The sequence below is a fragment of the Atractosteus spatula genome, chromosome 12 (assembly GCF_055471065.1).
Source record: "Atractosteus spatula isolate fAtrSpa1 chromosome 12, fAtrSpa1.hap1, whole genome shotgun sequence".
In the NCBI taxonomy this organism is placed as follows: Eukaryota; Metazoa; Chordata; class Actinopteri; order Semionotiformes; family Lepisosteidae; genus Atractosteus; species Atractosteus spatula.
The window spans coordinates 40855188-40874748 of record NC_142717.1 but is presented as its reverse complement, the minus strand read 5'-3'; the positions used below and the strand labels follow the sequence as shown (position 1 = coordinate 40874748).

The 19561-nt window shown below is 38.4% G+C and overlaps 1 protein-coding gene across 3 annotated transcripts in view; it reads left to right on the top strand.

Moving 5' to 3' along the window:
- The window catches only part of fam171a1 (family with sequence similarity 171 member A1), a 61070-nt gene that overhangs the window by 15068 nt on the left and 26441 nt on the right, over positions 1 to 19561 (top strand). For 2 of the 3 annotated variants that reach the window (XM_088929487.1, XM_088929488.1), the window contains exons 2-5: positions 9448 to 9675; positions 11499 to 11591; positions 15638 to 15796; positions 17098 to 17274. In XM_088929487.1, coding sequence (XP_088785613.1) covers positions 9448 to 9675; positions 11499 to 11591; positions 15638 to 15796; positions 17098 to 17274 — 657 coding nt within the window. Of the gene's footprint in view, positions 1 to 8122; positions 8229 to 9447; positions 9676 to 11498; positions 11592 to 15637; positions 15797 to 17097; positions 17275 to 19561 lie in introns of those variants that run through there. The other variant, XM_088929489.1, reaches the window with a different exon arrangement.

Below are 19561 nucleotides of genomic sequence, written 5' to 3'. Positions count from 1 at the left end.
TGTCTTTTACAGGGTGAAGATTTAGCTAGCCCTAGGATGTAAATCCTTGCGTACCAGCACTGTTTTCATGAGACATACTGTACGTTTGGGAGAAAGGTAAAGGTGTTCTAATAAAATCAAATGTCTTATCCACAAGAAAACTTTAAAGTCAGTCTCTTCAGATCTCAGATACTTGGCCAGTTTCTGACCTTCAATGGCCAGAGTGCTGGAAGTCTGGTGCAAAAGATGGCACACACAGTATTGCTCCTTCGTCTCTTCAAGAGAGAGAGGCAGAACTTTCTTCGGTCATACAGAGTGAATATCCTGGGTCAGCCCCTAGTCTCTGGGTTAGTGATTTTACCTCCATATAAGGGCATTGTTTTCCGCTGGAGCACCACTCTTAACTGTATCCTCCCATTTAAAGGGTGGATGTGTTTCATTCTTGAGTGGACTGGCAGCTTTCTGGTGCTCAAGCTTGACTTGCTCCTAATTCAGACCTCCCGGAGCCCAGATAAGCATGGGACCTGCTGTACCATCACCCCATGGCCTCTTTGTCTTGACCTGACTAAAATTGACCTGCTGTATATTGAATGGTAATCTGAAAAGTCAGTGAGTATCCAATAATCCATCAAGGTATCCTTCATACTCTTGTAACACAAAACCATATTGTATACAGTTATTAATTTGTTTACACATGATTTAGGTCTTAATATTTTTGAATAGTTTCCAAACATTTGTATTGTGGAGGGACATTTTAAATGATTTATAAATGTTAAATGTGCTTTTCATTTTGGAGGCTTCTGTCTCTTGCTATTCCTGAAAGGACCAGATGTGTCACAGTAAGTGACCTTGACATGACCATCCATTCAACAGCCACACAGACAGAGGAAGAAAAAATCTCACAGATCAGTACTCTGGCGGTGTTGCTTGTTTTCTTTATTGAGCATGTATATTTTTGTAAACAGCACAGATTTAGAACATTAGATTTTTTGCGTCCGAGATCTCAAGGTCGTGTTTGTGGCATTTAAGTACTTTCTGGAAAAAGAAGCAACTCCGAAATAATAGGCACATTTACATTTGTAAATATCATTTAAAAGTTGCCCACTGGAATGTAAATGTTTGGAAACATGCAAACCATATGAAATTATTTGTGGATCCTGAAAAATAAAGTATTTCATATTATGTTACTAACATGCTTTTATGGATCCTTTAAATACTAGTTTATATGCAGTAAACTGTTTTCCAAGCAGAATAATATACTCACACGTTATTAATAAAGAGTGTTCTGCAGTCTGTCGCTATTGCAGTGTTTGGTGTTGAAGGTGGACCTTTGTCCTTCTAATTTGTGTAAGTCACACAGTTCAAGTGCACTGTTAGGGGCTGTATTCCTCCTGCATGGGAGAATGGAGCTTGAAGGCTTTTCTCTGGCTTTTCCAGGTATCTTGTAGGGATCACTTTAGTGTGGCCAATTGAATCAGTCCCTTGCCCAGTCACAAACTATAATTGTCCTTTGAAAATATAAAATGTCTGTTAAGACGTGTTCCTGTGAAAACGCAGTAAGGGGGACACGTATAAACGCATTCACTGGCACTCTGTCATAGTTTAACTTTATTCAGTTGGTGATCTGCAAGGAGATGGCAATGAACAATTTCCCTTTCCAATGTACTGTACTTGAGTGCTTTCCACATCATTAACAGGCAAGTGCAGTTTTGCAAACACGTTAGCACTAGGAAAAAAGTCACTTTGGTGTTTCCTTTCTGTATGATTACATATTTGAAGTTCACAGTTTAAACTTGAGTAGATTTGTGGCTGAGCTATGCCTGTAATACAGTGTTTAAGACTGGGCTCTGTGGTTCAGTCACATTCCAATGAGCTGATTCAATGTTGGAGAGTGATTTAGGAGTTACTGACCATATGTCCAAGTTAAAGAAGGGGGCTGCAGTTGTTGCTTTTCAGAAATTGTGCGTTTTTGAGTTGGCTTTTAGGTAAGTCCCTTTGAAGACTATGCAAACCTTGTTTTCTAATTTGTATTACGTTTTTCTAGTTCTGATTTATATACCAGAAATATTGATTCCATTCAGGGTCCAATCATTCAATAGTATTTTTTCTGCACTAATTACTAGATGGTTCACTATGCTTTTCCATCTGTAGACAGTGAAATTGTTCTTTTGTGTTTCTGTGATTATAAGGAACTCTGTTTTTTATGATTTTTGAAGCTAGATGAAAATGGAATTGAATGTTTACAACAGAGAATTAGATCCTTCCCAAGCAGGCCTCATTTTTTTTTACTGAAAACCTGCATCAACTAAGAAATTCCAAAGTTCTCTTTTCAGTTGCCCTGTTCGCAATAACACTTAAGATTCTCATTTTCCATGGGTTATTGTATTACACACTTGTGCCATTACCAAATAATCGGCTCACTAACTGCTTGAATGGGCAGACTGAGCTGTGTTTGTTGTTGTAACCTCAGTTCACCTGCTACAGTGCTTGGATCACATGTTAATTCAGCATGTGGGGTTTCAGGAATAAGTATAAATTTACATCCACACTTGTGTTAATTTCTCCAAAAATATGGTTTTGTTTCGTATGGTTTTGCCCATCAAACACCTGTGATACAAACAGGAATAATGGTTTTCAGGTGTGGTTAATCAAGTCAGTAAGCTAAAATGGAGGGTACCTGTACTTTGACAGACCTGAAGAGCCAACCTCTGCTTTTGTGAGTATTATGTGATGATAAAAATGTTTTAGGAACAATTGATATAAGTGCGCAGGTAAATTAATTATTTTAAAATGTTTTTTGTAGTATTCACCTTGATAGGATCTTTTGGATTTTTCTGGATTTCACTTTAAATCTCCTGTCGTTTGTAACCTTCCTGTTCCTGTGTTCTTAATTAGTGTGATTTATAAAAGCCTCTGGAGGGGTGGCAAAAACCTCTAACTTTGTTTTGCAGAATTAAAATATTAACACAAGTGATACTTGACTATTTGGGCAAATTGCATTTTATTCAAAGAATTTCTTGGATACACTTCATTATACAGGTAGACTAATTGGAGTGTTTTACATTTTAATTACCTTAAAAATTTAAGGTATATATAATATGATCAACATTATTTACATAAATCATATGACCAGTATTGTAACTACATTACATAAGCAATACTTGTATATACAAGTTACAAATATAGATCAGCATGCTGTAAAAAAATACATTTATACTGTAACTGCTGTATATGTAAATAAACTGGAAAATCTAATTATTAGTAGATCCCTTTCAAATCTCTCAATCACGGTTAAACAGAAATGGGTATAGAAGATTTTTGTATATAGAGAAGGCAGGATGTGACTTATATGAAGACAGAGATGGTGGCATACATGCCAGAAGAATTTTGTTGAATTATTTGAGTTAAATTAATTATTCTCAAAACCTATTTAAATATGTATGATTCTTTATGGATTGCATTTTGTTTAATTCATTGAAGTATTTTTCATGTGAGCTATCCGTGATTACCGTTTTATAATTAATTATATAATAATTAATTATATAATAATTAATGGGAATTAATTATATAATTTTATATTAGGTGGCAAGTACTATAAAATCTGAACAGGTTAGAACTGCTTGTAGACCTTGAAATTAATTGTGCTTTGTAAACAGACATAGTGATTCATCATTTTGTTTTGTTGTGCCTTGTTGGGACTGTCAATACATAGTTATCCTTCACTCTGTACTTCTGTTACTTTCACCTACTGCTCAGTGTGTAAAAGTTTTTATACTGGCTTGATTAAGAGCATGTTTTCCATGCTTTGGAACTCACACACTGCACATCAATTACAACCTATCTGGTTACTACTGTGGTGTCTCTGTCACTTAACTATCCATTCATAAAAGAATTTTCATTTAATCCACATCTGAATATTTGTAAACCAACAAAAGATTGAAATAAGGTTGCTAGGTGTGGCTAGGGTTAAGGTAATACAAGTGTACTGTACTTGCATGTTTGAAAAAGAGTAACTGCCTTCAGACCTTCAGGGGAGTGATATTGCAGTTGTTCACTAAATGCCCCAGTACTGACATCTGACCAGAGTTCATTCCAGTGTTTTTTTTTCTCTCACAATGAAATAAAGTGTCTGTGATCATGAAGTGAAATGATAGACTGTGTGGGTGCACTGACGGATTGCAATTCGATTCTGGGCATCTGTTCACCCATCACCAATTGAAATAGCAGGTAATTTTAGATTACAACTGTTCGCTTACGAGTAATGTAGATGTTAGAAAGATGTTCTACAACGCGACGTGGGAAGAAAGAAGAAAGTTATCAGAACTTTTGTGGACAGGAAAGGGCGTGATCTACAGACCTGAAACGAGGATACTGTAGGTTGATTAGGAGTGGAATACTAACATTTTGCAAAGGAAGCATCATGGCGTCCCTGAAAAAAAACAAATCTTCTTAGGCTTCCTGACAAATTCTCAGTGTAGACCTGGTAGGTATTGTGTGAACCACTGAGAGTGGATCTTTCTTCTTCATCACAGGTTCACACTCTGTGGACTGTCCCGTTTTGGTCTCCTGAATTGCTTGGCTGAGGTAATTGTATTGGGTTAAGTGTGATATTACACTGAAGTGATTCAGAAGCTGCTATCTTAAGGGGAGAGATGGAGGGCAGGCGTCACTATTCCCAGAGGGGCCCCAAAGAGTCAGTACAGCTGGTGCCTTGACTGAAGCTTTAAACAAAGGATGTGATGCAAAGCCTTTAAAATGAGGTGGCTTGCTCCCTTATGAGATTATTGTGGATAGTTTTATAGCATTGTAAGTTGTGCAGTTTACTGCAAGGGCAGAACCAATGGGACAAATATCTAATATGCTCTAGGTTGTCATGATTGGAATGCTCCGTTTACATCTTCACAAAGAGCTGCTCAAGTAGTGCTGTGTACTGCAATATGTCAATCTTTCATCAAGTTATTTACTGGTTTTATCCTGTCATTTCTTACTAAAACGTGTTTAATTTGAAGACTTGCATAATTCCATCTTTGAATGATGTAATGTTCCTGCCGCATATTACTGATTCACTGTTGTTCTGGACATTGTCTTTTTTAATCATAGCCTGGACTGAATGAGCCAGCAAATAAATTGGTTAGAATGAATCAGGTTCTCGGTATTTGACATAATATTTTATTAAAAAAGTGGGTGGTACATAGGCATAGTGTTACCTAATCAAGTACTAGTACTACTACTAATAATAATTGCTTACACTTATATAGTGTAATATATATATATAAACTTATATAGTTTTTCTGGACACTCCACTCAGAGCTAACCCATAAAACTAACTTTTTTAACTAAATTTTTTTCACATGGAATTTTAAATTTGAGATAGTCTGATGACAGACTTCTTTGTCAACTCTGTTCTTATTTTGATTTTTATTTCTGGTTTCTGATCAAACATGAAATTTAGCATTGAATTCTGTGCTTTATCTCTGTAGAAGCTATTGATGAAAGCTTTATTAATTGTCACATGTACTGCTGAGATCTAGAGAAAGAAAGATACAGATTTTCTTTTCTTTCAACTTTTGACCTGTGGCATTTGTCAACTGTGCACCTGTTGTGTTTTTTTAAAGTGAAAGATAAAATCTTGGATGGAGATTTCTAAGGAAAGGAGTGATACTGCAGTTTTATTCATTTAAGGGCAGGTTAAACTGTCCCACAAAATGAATGATGAACGCAGCAGCAAAACCTGTTCCTTGGTCTTCTCAGTGCTGTGGTGATGCAGCAGGTGTGCCGCGTGTATTAAGAGGGAAAGGTGTCATTTACAGATCTCAGCATGGAAATAGTAGTTCTTACAGTCTATTTACGCTGTGCTGTCAGGGAAGTGGCCTAAGACAGGAACCATTTGGAGAAAGCTTATTAGAAATTACATAATGATAGCTGATGACTATTAAAAGTGAATCTACAGCTATACAAGTTACTTTGATGTTTGTATTACCAAGCAAAATTAATTGCTACCATGTGACGAAGACCTGCTTCTGAAAGATGTAATCTGATTGGTTTTTGAAAAGGTCAGGAAGCGTAGCTTGGCCTGATGCATTACTGTTTTGCTTCTGTAGATCTAATTTGCCAAAGCCTTAAACATACGTGCATTAGCTGGCAGTAAAATAAGCAACTGGTTGTGCTGGATGAAATCATTAGCCCCCCCTGGGATGTCTGTCTGAACACGTCTGTTGGAAATCTCCCGATAGCTGGCTTGCAGCTGAGGACTGTCTGTTCAGAGTGAATAAAATTGAATGCTATTTTCTATAGAAGAAATGTCTTGCTTTGTAAGAACCCGGTTTGTTTTCTGACTACTTTTGTTTTTTCATCCCAAAATGATCCCAAAATCACTTAACAATACACATTTCTAATCAACATCTGTTTTTTTAAAGGAGAACACCTTACTTTTAGGAATCTCTTGATGAATCACAAAGTCTTAGTCATAGAAATGCTTTAACATGCATGACATACCCTGTGCAATCTCTAGTTTGTTGCTGAAAACTCCAGTGACTGCAACACTCTAAGCTTGCGTTTCTCTCAGCAAGATGTCTATTACCAATATACTACCACTTGCTATGTCCTCTAGATGTATGTTTGCCCTGTAAACTTAACAAGTCTTATCCCCTGGGAGATGGCAAGTATTTTTAATTACTTATATTGCTTTTATTTGTTGTAGTGGGGTACACAGAACACCTGTCAGAACACCTGTGTGGAGTTCAGGTGGATTTACCAACTGTTTCATAAAGAGAACTTGTGAAATATAGGATTAGTTTTTGCTGATGCCTCTTCTACTTTGTGTGGTGATGTCAAAATACTTGACCACCATTCTGAGCTGGTGTGCCTTCATGGGGGTGAAATAAAAAGCACTTTTCCTTTACAAGCTTTCAATAAACGTGGACGGTGGGGCTTATTTCTGTTTCCACTATTGGTATCTGACTTGGGTTTTTTAGCCTGTTTTCTGCATATTTGTTCATCCAAGTCCTGTTTTTCAATGGGACTTGGAAGATCTTCACAGCAAGCTCACTGGAACAGTTGATTAATATGCAATAAGCTGTCCTGACGGCTTTTACAGAGCAGCTGGTTGTGACCTGGTGGCTACACAGTTGTTTTGTCTAAGAAACTGTTTTTACAGCAGTTTCCTAGAGCAGTGAAAGGTGAAGGCAGGGAGCAATCTATTGTAAGTGTTAATGAGCAAATGGAAAATTCTGCGACTGTAGACTGTGAAAATTTTGTCTCCACTAGATAGCAGTTTTCTGGTATAGATGTGAAATGGAATTAAAAAATTGCCTTTTGATACAGATAGCATTTTGCTGTGCATTGTATAAAAGATCCACACATTGAAGGTTTTGGCTGTGCTCTTGTATAAATGTGAAATGAAATGTGCTGTGCTAGCATTCTATAAAATCATTATTGGGAAATACAACATAATTACAAGCCTGGTTGAAATACATAATTAAGTGACTTATCAAATGACAAGGGGATTATTTCCTTACAAAAAGGGGGCTCATTATAAATTAATGGCACAGGGCCTACTAGATTTATCCTTTCAGTTTCCTGTGGAAACATGTGAAAGATCTGGTGTTGGCTGGAGTCACTAATGAAATCATTTCATCCAGATAACATTGTTTTGAATAGAAAAAAAACAAAGGCAGTTTGTGCAGTTTTTTTTTCAAAATGAAACAAACAGTACTTCCACTTCTGACAAGGTCATATGTACTTGATAATTTCATGATTTTTTTAGTATTATAGAACCAACTGGGTCCTTCAATGCACTGAAACTCCAAAAATGCCTATTATCATCATTGTCGTTGTTATTATTATTGTTATTAACATTTTATTAATCAGACACAAAGGTATTTTTTAGTTCTGGAATATTTTAAGTAGGTTTATGTTGGAATCCACCTAATATTCAGCTGATCAGTACCATGTTAATAATAATTCCTTACACTTATATAGCGCTTTTCTGGACACTCCACTCAAAGCGCTTTACAAGCAATGGGGACTCCCCTCCACCACCACCAGTGTGTAGCCCCACCTGGATGATGCGACGGCAGCCATAGTGCATCAGTAGACTCACAGAGAGCAGAGTGATGAAGCCAGTTCAGAGATGTGGATTATTGGGAGGTCAGTTTTTGAGAAACACTGTGGGATTTTTAATGACCACAGAGAGTCAGGAGCTTGGTTTTACATCTCATCCGAAGGACGGCACCTTTGTACATTATAATGTGAGTGCTCCCTACTGGCCCCTCTAGCAGCAGCCTTAGTTTTTCCCAGGAGGTCTCCCATCCAGGTCCTGACCAGGCTCACGCCTGCTGAGCGTCAGTGGGCTGCCAGCTGTGAGTTGCAGGGTGATATGGCTGCTGGCATGTTACAAGTGATTTCAGTGCAAATCTAATCATAAAGCCTGTAGTATAGGCATCTCCCACGCAAGTTCCAGAAAGCCCACTAGAATATCAATTTTTTTGGACCTGGGACAATTTAAGTATGATCAATTAGAGCAGGATGATTTGTTTAGTCAAGCAGTTTAGTGATCACTTGAAACAAGACCCACAATTTTCTTTAGCCGTAGAGTACTAGAATCACATTAATTCTGCAGGCAGTAGACATTCAAGGTAATGATTGTATTTGAATTTGGAACTAGATAATAGAACATACTGTATGGATGAGGGGAGAATGCTCAAATCAATGGACTCCTTCAGAATCTGCAGTGAAATTCAAACCAGGGCACATGTGTGGAAACTTGGGGGAAGTGAATTTAAAACTGAGAACAGGAGACAATGCTTCATTCAGAATTGTGGCAGTTTGGGACAAGCTACTGTATCCTGCCATGTCAATGAAGCAGATACCCTGGATGACATCTTGAGATTGGTTAGATACTAGCAGCCAAATTTGAGCTGTTTTGGCTAAATGGCCTCTTCTCATTTGTAAACTTTATTTTCTTATCTGGAGAGAAATCGTAACATCTGCTATTTGGTTATATACAGTAATAAGCCATTTGCCAGCATTGGGTCCATTCCAGTTCCTTGTTTTTACACTAATTCCCAGTTCCTGTTGCTTTTGTAAATTCACAGTATTGGAGTGGGGAATGGGTTTAAAGAGACAAAATAAACTGTAATTGATTTCAGCTCTGCTGTTTGAGCTCTGCCTTTGCAGTTTGAGATAGCAGAGGTGCCTTCAATCCCTTCCTTCCTTGTAATACACAACCGGCCATGTTGCATTCTTAGATCTTTTTGTTGTGCCTAAAGGACAGACGTACTGTCCGTATATAGATACAAGCAGAGGTGAATTCCTCGCAGAAAATAGACAAAAAAAACACTACTATCGAGCCTTCTTCAACCATCGGCACAAGTTTTGGGTTCATTATTCATGTTCAAATTGGAATGTTAAATACATCTATATCTTACTCTTAATAAAGCATTTTTATTTTGTTTTCTTGCCATACAGAGGTAACTTTGAAAGTCCATGTCAGTGATGCGAGTACCCATCAGCCAATATCTGGAGCCAGTATTGAAATTTTTACCAACCAGACCTCCTTCACCTCAGAAACCTCAGGAGCAGATGGCAACGCTTTCATCAAATTTCACTATAGAGTCGGCACCCTGTTGATCGTCACGGCAACCAAGCATGGCTACGTGCCGAACTCCTCGCCATGGCGACCAGAAAAGTTACCTGGTATGTAGAAGTGATAATGTGCGTTGCTCAGCCTGTTACATTTAACTGGTATTCATGTAGTTTTTGTCAATATGAGTAAAATACAAGCAATAGAACAATAGGTAAAAGTACAAAAGTACAATAGGCAAGACCTGACTTGCATGCTTTTAACTTGTATACATTTCAACAGTGTAAAAGTCCTGCTTAAATGCTCAAGTGAGGAAAGGTCTGTGCCTTTCCTTATTGCTGAAAGCTATAACAAGCTAAATCAAAATGTTTAACGGTTTTTAGCAGTTCTTGTATCATTTTTAAAGGGGAATATGAGGCAAAAATTACTAATGGGAGTTAATGATTGTAGAATAATTATTCTTGTAGTAGGTGATCAGTTGACATCATTTGTAGTGTGCAACTGAAGGTAAATGCTTAATTAAAGACATACGAGCTTGAAGTGATGGATTTTTTTTCCAGTCTTAGTTTTAAAATCCAATTTTACTTTTTTTCTTGAATTTGATGTGGTCTCTCAATGTACAAGCCTCCGTACTGGCACAGGCAAGATGAAGACCATGTGCGCATGTTCTCTCAAATGCGTATTGTCAAGCATTTAGCTTCTTTCTCAGCCTGACAACTCAGTGGCAGAGCTATGGTATTGAGCTAAGGGAAGATGCAGGTCTCATAGATAGCACTGGAATGGCAATGCAAACCAGCAATGCGCTTCCTGCATGAGCAGCCCAAGTGCTGTGTAGCTCTATAGGGAATTAAAGATACAGCTAGAGATCAGTACTGTCTGGACTGTAGGTTCTAGCATGAGCTCTGAGTAGGCATTTTTCTTGGCTGAGCAGTAGGTCAGGAGCCACTACCTTGCTATGTTTCTTCTTAATTGACAGTGGCTGTCTGCAGCATTGTCGGGAAATTATGAAATAATTTTGTTGAAAGTCATATTAAAACCTTTAAGATGAAAATTAAAGGCTTACATATACCCTATGAAAGGTAACATAGGAAATGTTAAAATCTGAGAACTTAAAGGCTGAATTGAGTATGAAGGATAGGAAACGGGTTATGCCATATCCTGTGGGTTCAAAGCATAGGAAAATACACCTAAACATAAGTCAAGGTGTACTTTTACATAATTGCCAGTTTGGTGTTTAGTATCATCTGTCCCTTTTTTTAATTTCGCATGACTTGCATAAATATAAAGGATGGAAACTCCTGCATGATTACATAGTGCTGAAAAATGCACAGTGTGAACCTTTTCCTAGTTTTATTGTAGGCTATATTGACTAGTATTCCAAAAATATCACTGGGAATCTTTCAACTGTATTAAACGATGATTGATATAGCTGCCTCATTAAAAATCTATATATTGACAAAGAGTGATTTGTTCATAGCCTTGAAAAAACTCATTCATGCTAATATTGCCTTCTTGAATGAGTAACTGGCTGTATACGGAAGTGGCAGCCAGTCCAGCAGGACTTTTGATCTGGCCTTCAGCTGCAGAATTCATAGAACAGTGGCAAGGAAACATTGGAGGAAAAAGCTATCTTTGAGTAAAGATGATTATTGGTGCACATGAAGAGCTGGTGGATATACTACTACTGAGTCACAGAAGCTCACAGTGCAAGTTCACAAGGTTGTTGTTACGCAAGAGCTGTAATTGCAGTGGCTTTCAAAAGAGCAAAAAAGGCGAAAGAGAAATGGTGATATTCTTACCAGGCAGTGAGGGATTTTATCATCCATGTTTGCCAGTTTCCCTGGTGTATGCGACAAGGATGCATCCCTTTGGTGTGATATTGAGCTGGATCCACGGTCCCTGTCCAGAGCTGATGCCTCTCTCATGTATTTTCTAGTTTTCTCATCTCTGAGCCTTGATTTACTTCCTGAGAGATCGGCCACACTAATGGTGTATGAAGACCTCGTTCAGATTGTCTCCGGGTTTCAAGGTATGTGTCACAAAGAATAGTTGAATAACGTTTAAAGGATGTGCATCAATCTGAAGGTTTGTTTTTAAGAAACTTTACCTTTTCACTGCTTTGCAAGACCTGTTTTGGTAAGAAATTTGTGAAAAGTGTGAATACAGTACTGTATGTATTGTGAACACGTTTCTCAAAATTGGATATTTCAGTTTTAATTTGTCAATGAGCATGCTAACAAGGCATTGTGGGATGGGAGTTAGATCTTAATTATCATATGGGATTTAATTATTTTATGTTATTTCTGGTTTATACATTATGTGCTTGACAGTGTAATTGCATTAAATCCAGTATAGACTGGCAGGGGTTTGGATCAGGTGGGATTTCTTGCTCACTTATTGTACTGTCATGACCCATCCCCTCTCAGAAGCTTACAGTAGCAATCACATCAGCAGAAGGGAATTCCACTATCTTCCCTTTGACAATAATGAGCCCCTGGGAATTTGAGGAAGCAATTGTATTTCACTTTCTACCTCAGCTCCGATACTACTCTTCAGATGTGAAGTCATTGTCATATCCAGTGCAACTTATATTGGCAATAGATTTGAAAGATTTTGTGTTTTGTTTACATGGGACTCCCATGCAGAAATTAGCTTTCTTTATACATTTCCTGTTTATTTGGGAACACATTCATGAAATTGTGATTAAAAGAAGATGTAGTAGTGTGCATTTAATCTCTGAAAGGACTTGACTACTTGAAAAATTGTTTGGTCTCTTAGTGTCTGAAATATGTTTCAGAGCTTTATTCAGTAAGTTTTATCGAATAGTACTTTTTATTGTAAATAATAGCTCTTTTTAGGATTTGTCAAAAATGAACAACAAGCACTTAAATCTTGCTCTGTCTTTGTATTTTCCATGCTCTTATAGAATAGCCTTGGCATTTTGTTTGTTCTGAAACCGTGGTTTTGGAAGATCTGCATGTCTTACAAAATTAAAGGGGAGCGTGCGCTGCTAGTTTTTTCTGAAATTTGCTTTATTGCTGCATTTTTGCCTCTGTCCTTCCAGTGCTTGCAGTAATTTCTCTCGTGATAAATGAAACAAATTACAACATGAATATAATGTTGTTTTGTTGTTTTTTTTTCTTGCACCGGGTTCTTTGAAATACAGTTAAAAACCTTTAGCATTTCAGATTCAGAGGCAATTAATAAAATTCTTTAGCTTTTAGCCGAACCTGTCCTGTATTTATGTGACAGCTGCATAAAAAGTCAGTCACCGCCTGGTCTCTCTGAGGGTGGGAACCGGGGGGCTATTATTTTTTACAGACGATGTGTTCAGCATTTAAAGGAAGAAAGTGTAGCACTAAATCATCATTGGCCATGGTAACGAGGGACTGCATTACTTGTGCAATTAGCAAAAATCCTAAACATCAGTCTGAAACTCAGCTTGAGCAAACTGCCATGTCAATGCAATGAAAGCGAATTGTCAGGGTGAGAATAACATGTAAAAATTCTGTGCTGTTTGTGGTCCATGTCAGCCAGTGTGGTTTGATTTAGGCCAGATTAAAACACAGGTTTTATTTTAGGGACAGAGTCTTGTTTTATGTTCTCATTGTTCCTTTCCTGTAAAATATAGGAGGCCCTGAATAGGAAATCTCAATTTATTGATACCTGTGCTAAACTGGCAAAAGGAGAGGAAGGGGTGGCTGAGCAGGGCTTCTGGGAGGAGCAGTAGTGCTGTCAGGCAGGGAGAGGCTCCAGGGATGAATGCCAGAATTCATTACTCATGTGTCAGCCCCACTGAAGACACATTTACATAGCAACCTGTGCTCTCAGCAGATGGGAGACTGTGTGCTGCATACATCGAGATTGATGGCAGTCCACGATAATAAAATGAGTGCCCCTTTCAAATTGCTGTTACCATTAAGAGCACTCCTGTTATTTCTGCCCCATTTTTTTTTAGCTTATATTGATGCTCATGGGGAGTATTATAAGAATAGCTTCTCAGTACTTTCCACATTTTAGAACAAGTTTGATTATTCTCTGTGAACTCTTCGGTTCGTGTATTCAGGTGGCTTTTGGGTAAATTGTAGAGTTGTGCAAATCTTTTGGGGTTTTTGTTTCAAGAGCACTCAGTGTCTTTAACCAAAAAAATTGGTTTCTTGAGCAGGGTTGTGTAACTGCCCTGGCTTTCATTATTCGAGTGAAAATGTCGTGACAGCACAGCAAACTGAATTTGATGGGAAATGTGTGTCTGCTTCACCCGTTAAACCCTCACCTCCTAAGAGAGCAACATTAAAAACTTTAAGAGCTTGATTTTTATAGTGACAGCTGTGTAGTGGGAGACATGTCTGTGTACCACAGAGACATGCCAGGGGAAGGAGAGGATCAAAGGCATGTTTGACCTCCAATCCAGAAACGCCAGCCACATACTTGTGGGCTTTTTTCTGGCCTTCATTATCATGTTGTAGTAAAAAACTGTTTTGCTTTTCTGTATCTTGTCCTTTTGATTCATTGGAATTCAAAAGAAGTCATGTTGGAGGAGAGCAACAGTTTGTGAACCTTTGGCTCCTTGGTTAGTATTTTTAAAATTATTTCCCACTATCAAGCTGGTTTTGTTTTTGAAGACCTGGTTTCACTTAAACATCATAATACAACGTATTGTCACAGGTATACTGTAATTAAAATGTTCTATACAGGGATGTAGTCCACAACACAGCATCAGTTATCTCAGTTTAACATAGCCTACAGCCTTTCAATATTGTGGATACATAAATATTGCTTTCTAAACATTTGTAAGTCTTGTTTTTAATTATACCTGGAGGATTTTTCTTTTGCAAAATACTATACAAATTTTGTATTTCCATAAACACTGCCAGCGCTTTGTAATAAAACTGAAGGAAACCAAAACATTGAGATCCATATTGTTTTTAAATTACTTGAATCAGAAGAATGAAATGAAGACTTTCTCATGTACAGTATACATTTATATAAGAGCTGGGATTCCCTGATCTTCTCCCACCACTCCATAATATGGATTCTACCCAAAGGTAGAGAAATCAGCTCTGTTATATCAATGCAGTAATAACAGAATTAAAAACATTTCCGCAATGCTTCGTGTTGCAACATGTTTAGAACTGGTTGGCCTAGATCAGAGGTCTTGAACCCTTGTCCTCGAGAGGCCCAGTCTAGAAGGCTTCATAGGCCTCATTTTCTGAAGACCTAGAACATTTTAACCATGATCAGTTAAACAGGTGGTGAGTTCAATTAATGTAGAGAATTAATCAACTGGAACAAAAATGTCTTCTGGTTCAGTCATCGAGGGACGGAGTTCTCTTCACTGAACACATTACGTGCTTAGTTGATCAGCAAATTAAACAAATGGTCATCTTTACTTAAGAGTTGATTTGGGGTGACCTATAAAACTAACTGGATTGAAGGTTTCCAGGACCAGATTTGTAGACCCCTGGTCTAGATGACGTGGGCTGGAATCCTTGCAGATTTCTTTGAGGCACCTGTGTACGTCTTAAAATAGCATTAGTCATGCTTCAAATTATGAATGTGTGTGTGAAAGAACGCTAACCTGCACAGTACTAGACTTCTGCTTGACGGGTAGGCTTATCAGCCTGTCGTTGTGTTAAAAAAAGACAGCGGTGGTTGGAAAATGGACTTGCAGGTTAGAATTAACACTGACTAAACCATCTTCATAAAAGTAGTATTATAAAACTGTACATATTTCAACATTAGTGAAGACTTATAATTTTATTTTATTGCTCAATGTCCAGTAACCATGAATGAAAATGCTATCTTCTCCGTGACTTGTTCCTTTTTGTGTCATTCCCATGTGAAGTGGAGTCACTTAACTGGCAATCCACTGTACACATTGGCAATCCACTGTACACTTTAACATCAATGCACTGTCCCCAGTATGTGCTCTTGGGTAGGCAGGCCCAAGTGCAACACTGGATGCAATGGGGATCCCTTTCGTGTTCTGATGTTCGGTTTCTGGCCTCGTCTTCTGGGTCGCGCGGTGCGGCGGCCGGGGCTGTTTCTGACTCCGCTGTGTTTGCAATCCTGCAGGAACGAGGGTGCAGCCTCGGGTTCAGTTTCAGAGAACAGCCCTCAGCTTGCCCCCAAATGCCACCTACAGCAACCTCACTGCCTTCCTCACTGCGGCAGACTCCACGTGGGAGGTAGACAGTTTCCCTTATCTACAGGGAGTTGGTGGGAATGGGACAGGTAAGGTGGACATGATGAGCTACCCGTTTAGACAGATTGTGAAGATGGACGCTTTCTAGAATCTTTATTTCTTAATAGTTCAATTCCTCTTCCCACCTTGTATCCTGTACTTCCAGGATAAACTGTGTTAGTTTTAGTGACCCATTTCAGAAAATGGTAGCTTTCTGATGATGAATGGATGAATATTTTAGATCAAACCTAGTGACCAATAAAGGTATTTTGATGCACTGCACAGTTAAGGAAAACTTTGTAAATTCAAAAATTTGGTTTTTTCCCCCAAATACCACCACAGCCCAGTTTAACAGTCAGAACAGTCACAGCCTGGCTGGTGTTAATGTATTGAACTGAAATGTGGAGTCGGTAACAGCAGTGCATTTGTTATCTAATACGTAGACAGCCTAACCTTTGTTCTAGGATAATAATCAATAGCTTGTCTGGAAACAGTGCAGAAGGATGCCTAAGAGAAACTGCTTTCTTCTCATCTCTGAGCTATCATTGCATACTTTTTCTGAGATGGAATAGATTACTTCTGCGCTTTAGTGTAAGTCTTGAGAGTGTTTCAGATGTGTAATTTCAGTATGTCTACCCTTTTCAAGTTCAAGTTCACTTTTATTTGTCATTCCAGCCATATACAAGTATACAGTGGAAGGAAATATCATTCCTCCTCATCCACGGTGCAAATACAGGCAGGACAGACAGGACACTGACATAGACATTGTAGACAGGATACACATAGTGCAAAGTGCAAGGCAAATACATAATACAATATACACAGCACACTGGGGGGATTTAAACCCTGTTTCTGGAATTGGGGCGGGTGCAAGTAGATTCCAGGGTGTTGAGGAGCCTGACAGCCTGCAGGAAGAAGCTCTTACAGAGTCTGGTTGAGCTAGCCTGTACACTGCGATTTCTTTACCCAGATGGTTGGAGTGGTGTTAACCATTCCTGTAAAGGTAAGTGGTCTAGCAATATGACTCCTTAGTAAAGCACAAATTAACCCCCCTCTCCCATACTCCTCAGCAGTAACTGCTGTCCGTGCCTGCTAGCTAGACATTGACTGTGCCATGCTGGAGTGTGATAGGAGGAGTGGGAATAGGGAGAAATTTCCAAAGCGCGGAAATGTTTTACAGCTGCCAATCAAGTTTTTTTTTTTGTGATGATGGTGACCTCATCCTCTACATCAGCCCATTCCAAAAGCAACAGCCCCTTCCTCTTCTTTTCTAACACTGCAATGGACAGCTGCCTTGGAACTGTTTTTGCTCTGTTAATCTTTCCATTTCCTCCCCCCCACCCTCCTGCAGGAAACAACAGGAGGTTTCAGCTGACCCCTATCACAGCAGTCAGCATTCGTCTGCTCAGCAGCGATGGCACTGAGATCCAAGTCACTGGGCCCATCGACGTCACTGTGCCCCTCCCGGCCAACAGCAATCTGAAGGAGAACGACCACATTCCTGCCTGGAGGTTTGATTCCAAGCTGGGTAAGAAAAGGCACCCTCAAGATTGTCTTCTGAAAGGGAGATGCCAAGTCAAGTTTGTTCAGACCACGGTAGCTGAAGTGCCTTTTTCTCAGCCAAGTGAAAGTCCATACTCATAAATCAGAATGTTTTTGGTATTTATGTATTGAGGGAAGCTTGCGGATTTGACTAACAATAAAGTGCTCAGCGTGGTTTTGTATTTCCGTAGACACCGGCAGCTCTTTGTTTATAATGCAGTTGACGGGAAAACTGTTTTAATTAGTCAGAAGAAGTGAGGTCTTCTTCATGTATGCAAACAGTGTTATGAGAGCCAGCTCTGCGATTCACTGATCCTTTCCTACCACTCCATAATATGGCTTCTTCCCAAAGGTAGAGAAAACAGCCATTTTATGTGAAGAAAAGAGGTTGAAACTTGGCAGGGCAGCTTTATCAACCTTTCTACAGTGCTTTGTGTTGCAACACTTTTATAATTGGCCTGGATCAGGGGTCTCCAACCCAGGTCCTCAAGAAGTTCTAGCCCAGCAGGTTTTATAGTGAACCACTAAAGCCATCGATTTTTGAAGACCTAGAGCAATTTAACGGTGAACAGTTGAACGGGTGGTGTGCTCAATTAATTAATTTAGAGATCAATTGGAACAAAAAACAGGAGACGTTCAGTTCTCAAGGGCCAGAGTTCCCTTCACTGAACAGATAACTTGCTTATTTGCTCAATAACTTAAACAGGTGTTACTGATCTTTAAATAAAAGGTGTCTTGGGGTGACCTATAAAAGGGGCGCTAGGCAGGTCATAGTTTATGGACCCTTGCTTGCATGATATAGGGAGGCATCCTGTCAGCTTTCTCAGAGACGCCTCTCTGCTGGTGTTTACATACTAAAATAGTGAGAAAATTAAAAATGTCTGGACCACAGTAACTGAGAAATGTGACTTCAAAAACCTTTTTTGACTTTTTTGCAAAAACAAATTGATTTAAAGACAAAATATTCTGGAAAAAATCAGATTTGATCTCATCGTAAGATACAATAAATCATAAATGGTGACTGTGTTATTACAGTACATTGTAACGTTTTTCTGAATAAAGTTTCAAAACTTTATGATTTTGGGTTAGAAAAGAATAAATTATTTTCACTTCAATTGGCAGCAATTTTCAGTTGTGGGCATTTTTATTTATCATTTGTCTGAATACTACAACTTTTCCATCACCAGTAGTTTGGGTACTAGGCATGAGTACAGCTGATATCCGATACTAATGATACAAACATGTAAAGAGAGAGAGAGAAAGTGATGTGGATTTTAAAATGTTTAACAATGTATAATATAGGCTAAGCCTTCTACATAGGCTTTCAATATTTTTTTACTTTCTTTTTCCTTTTAAAGTTTGGGTCAGTACAGGAATGTAGTTAATCCGTGTTATGGAAATCTTGTAATATGAAGAAATACCACATTGTGGAAACTCCTATCTCAGGGAAAAGAATCCCTGTGGAGGACAATTAGGTGTCAGTGTCAAGATACTGATGTTTCTGCTGCTTTTAATCTCAATTTTCAAATAATGTCTGGCCAGCTGTAAATTTCAGGGTATATTAGAATCTATTAGTGTATGCACCATTACTGACTCTAAGTTTAGAGAATAAAAATTGTTCTAAGATTTAATACGGCGTTTAATAATTATATTATCGCAGTCCTCATCGTCAATATTGACAGATTCAAAGTGCCAGTGTCTTAATCTGACTTTGGTTTTGTGCTTTTGTTCATTGCAATCAAAAAATCAGTTTGAATTGAGCATCATAATCCCATAAAGTGTGAGCCATAGAATTTAATCACATCACACCGTACTTGCGTTTGAGGGCAAATACCAAGGACTTCGAAAGGTGTCACTTCAAGGAGAAATACAATTGTTTTAATCAGAACAGGAGGGGACCAGAGTACTACAATTGTTAATGAAACTTCCTATGTTAATTTACTGCTTCTCAATTTAAACAAGACAGATTTGACCAAAACACAGAAATATGAAGTTCAAGAATTTGTACCTAGATATCTTGTGCAGCTCTTCCTTTAAAAAACAATATTGTTTCAGTGCCTTGTGCAAGGATGAGCATAATGATTCTAATGGATTTACTAAGTTATTGTGATTCTTGCAAACACACATTTAAAAAGTAAGGATTTGTTCTTGGTTTGGTGTAGGAATGCATATTATGTAAAAGCTCTGTCACAGAACCAGATGCCACATATCTGACTGTGTCTCACAGACTCTGAATCCTGTGATTGGCCTTCCTGTATGTTAAAGAGAGTACT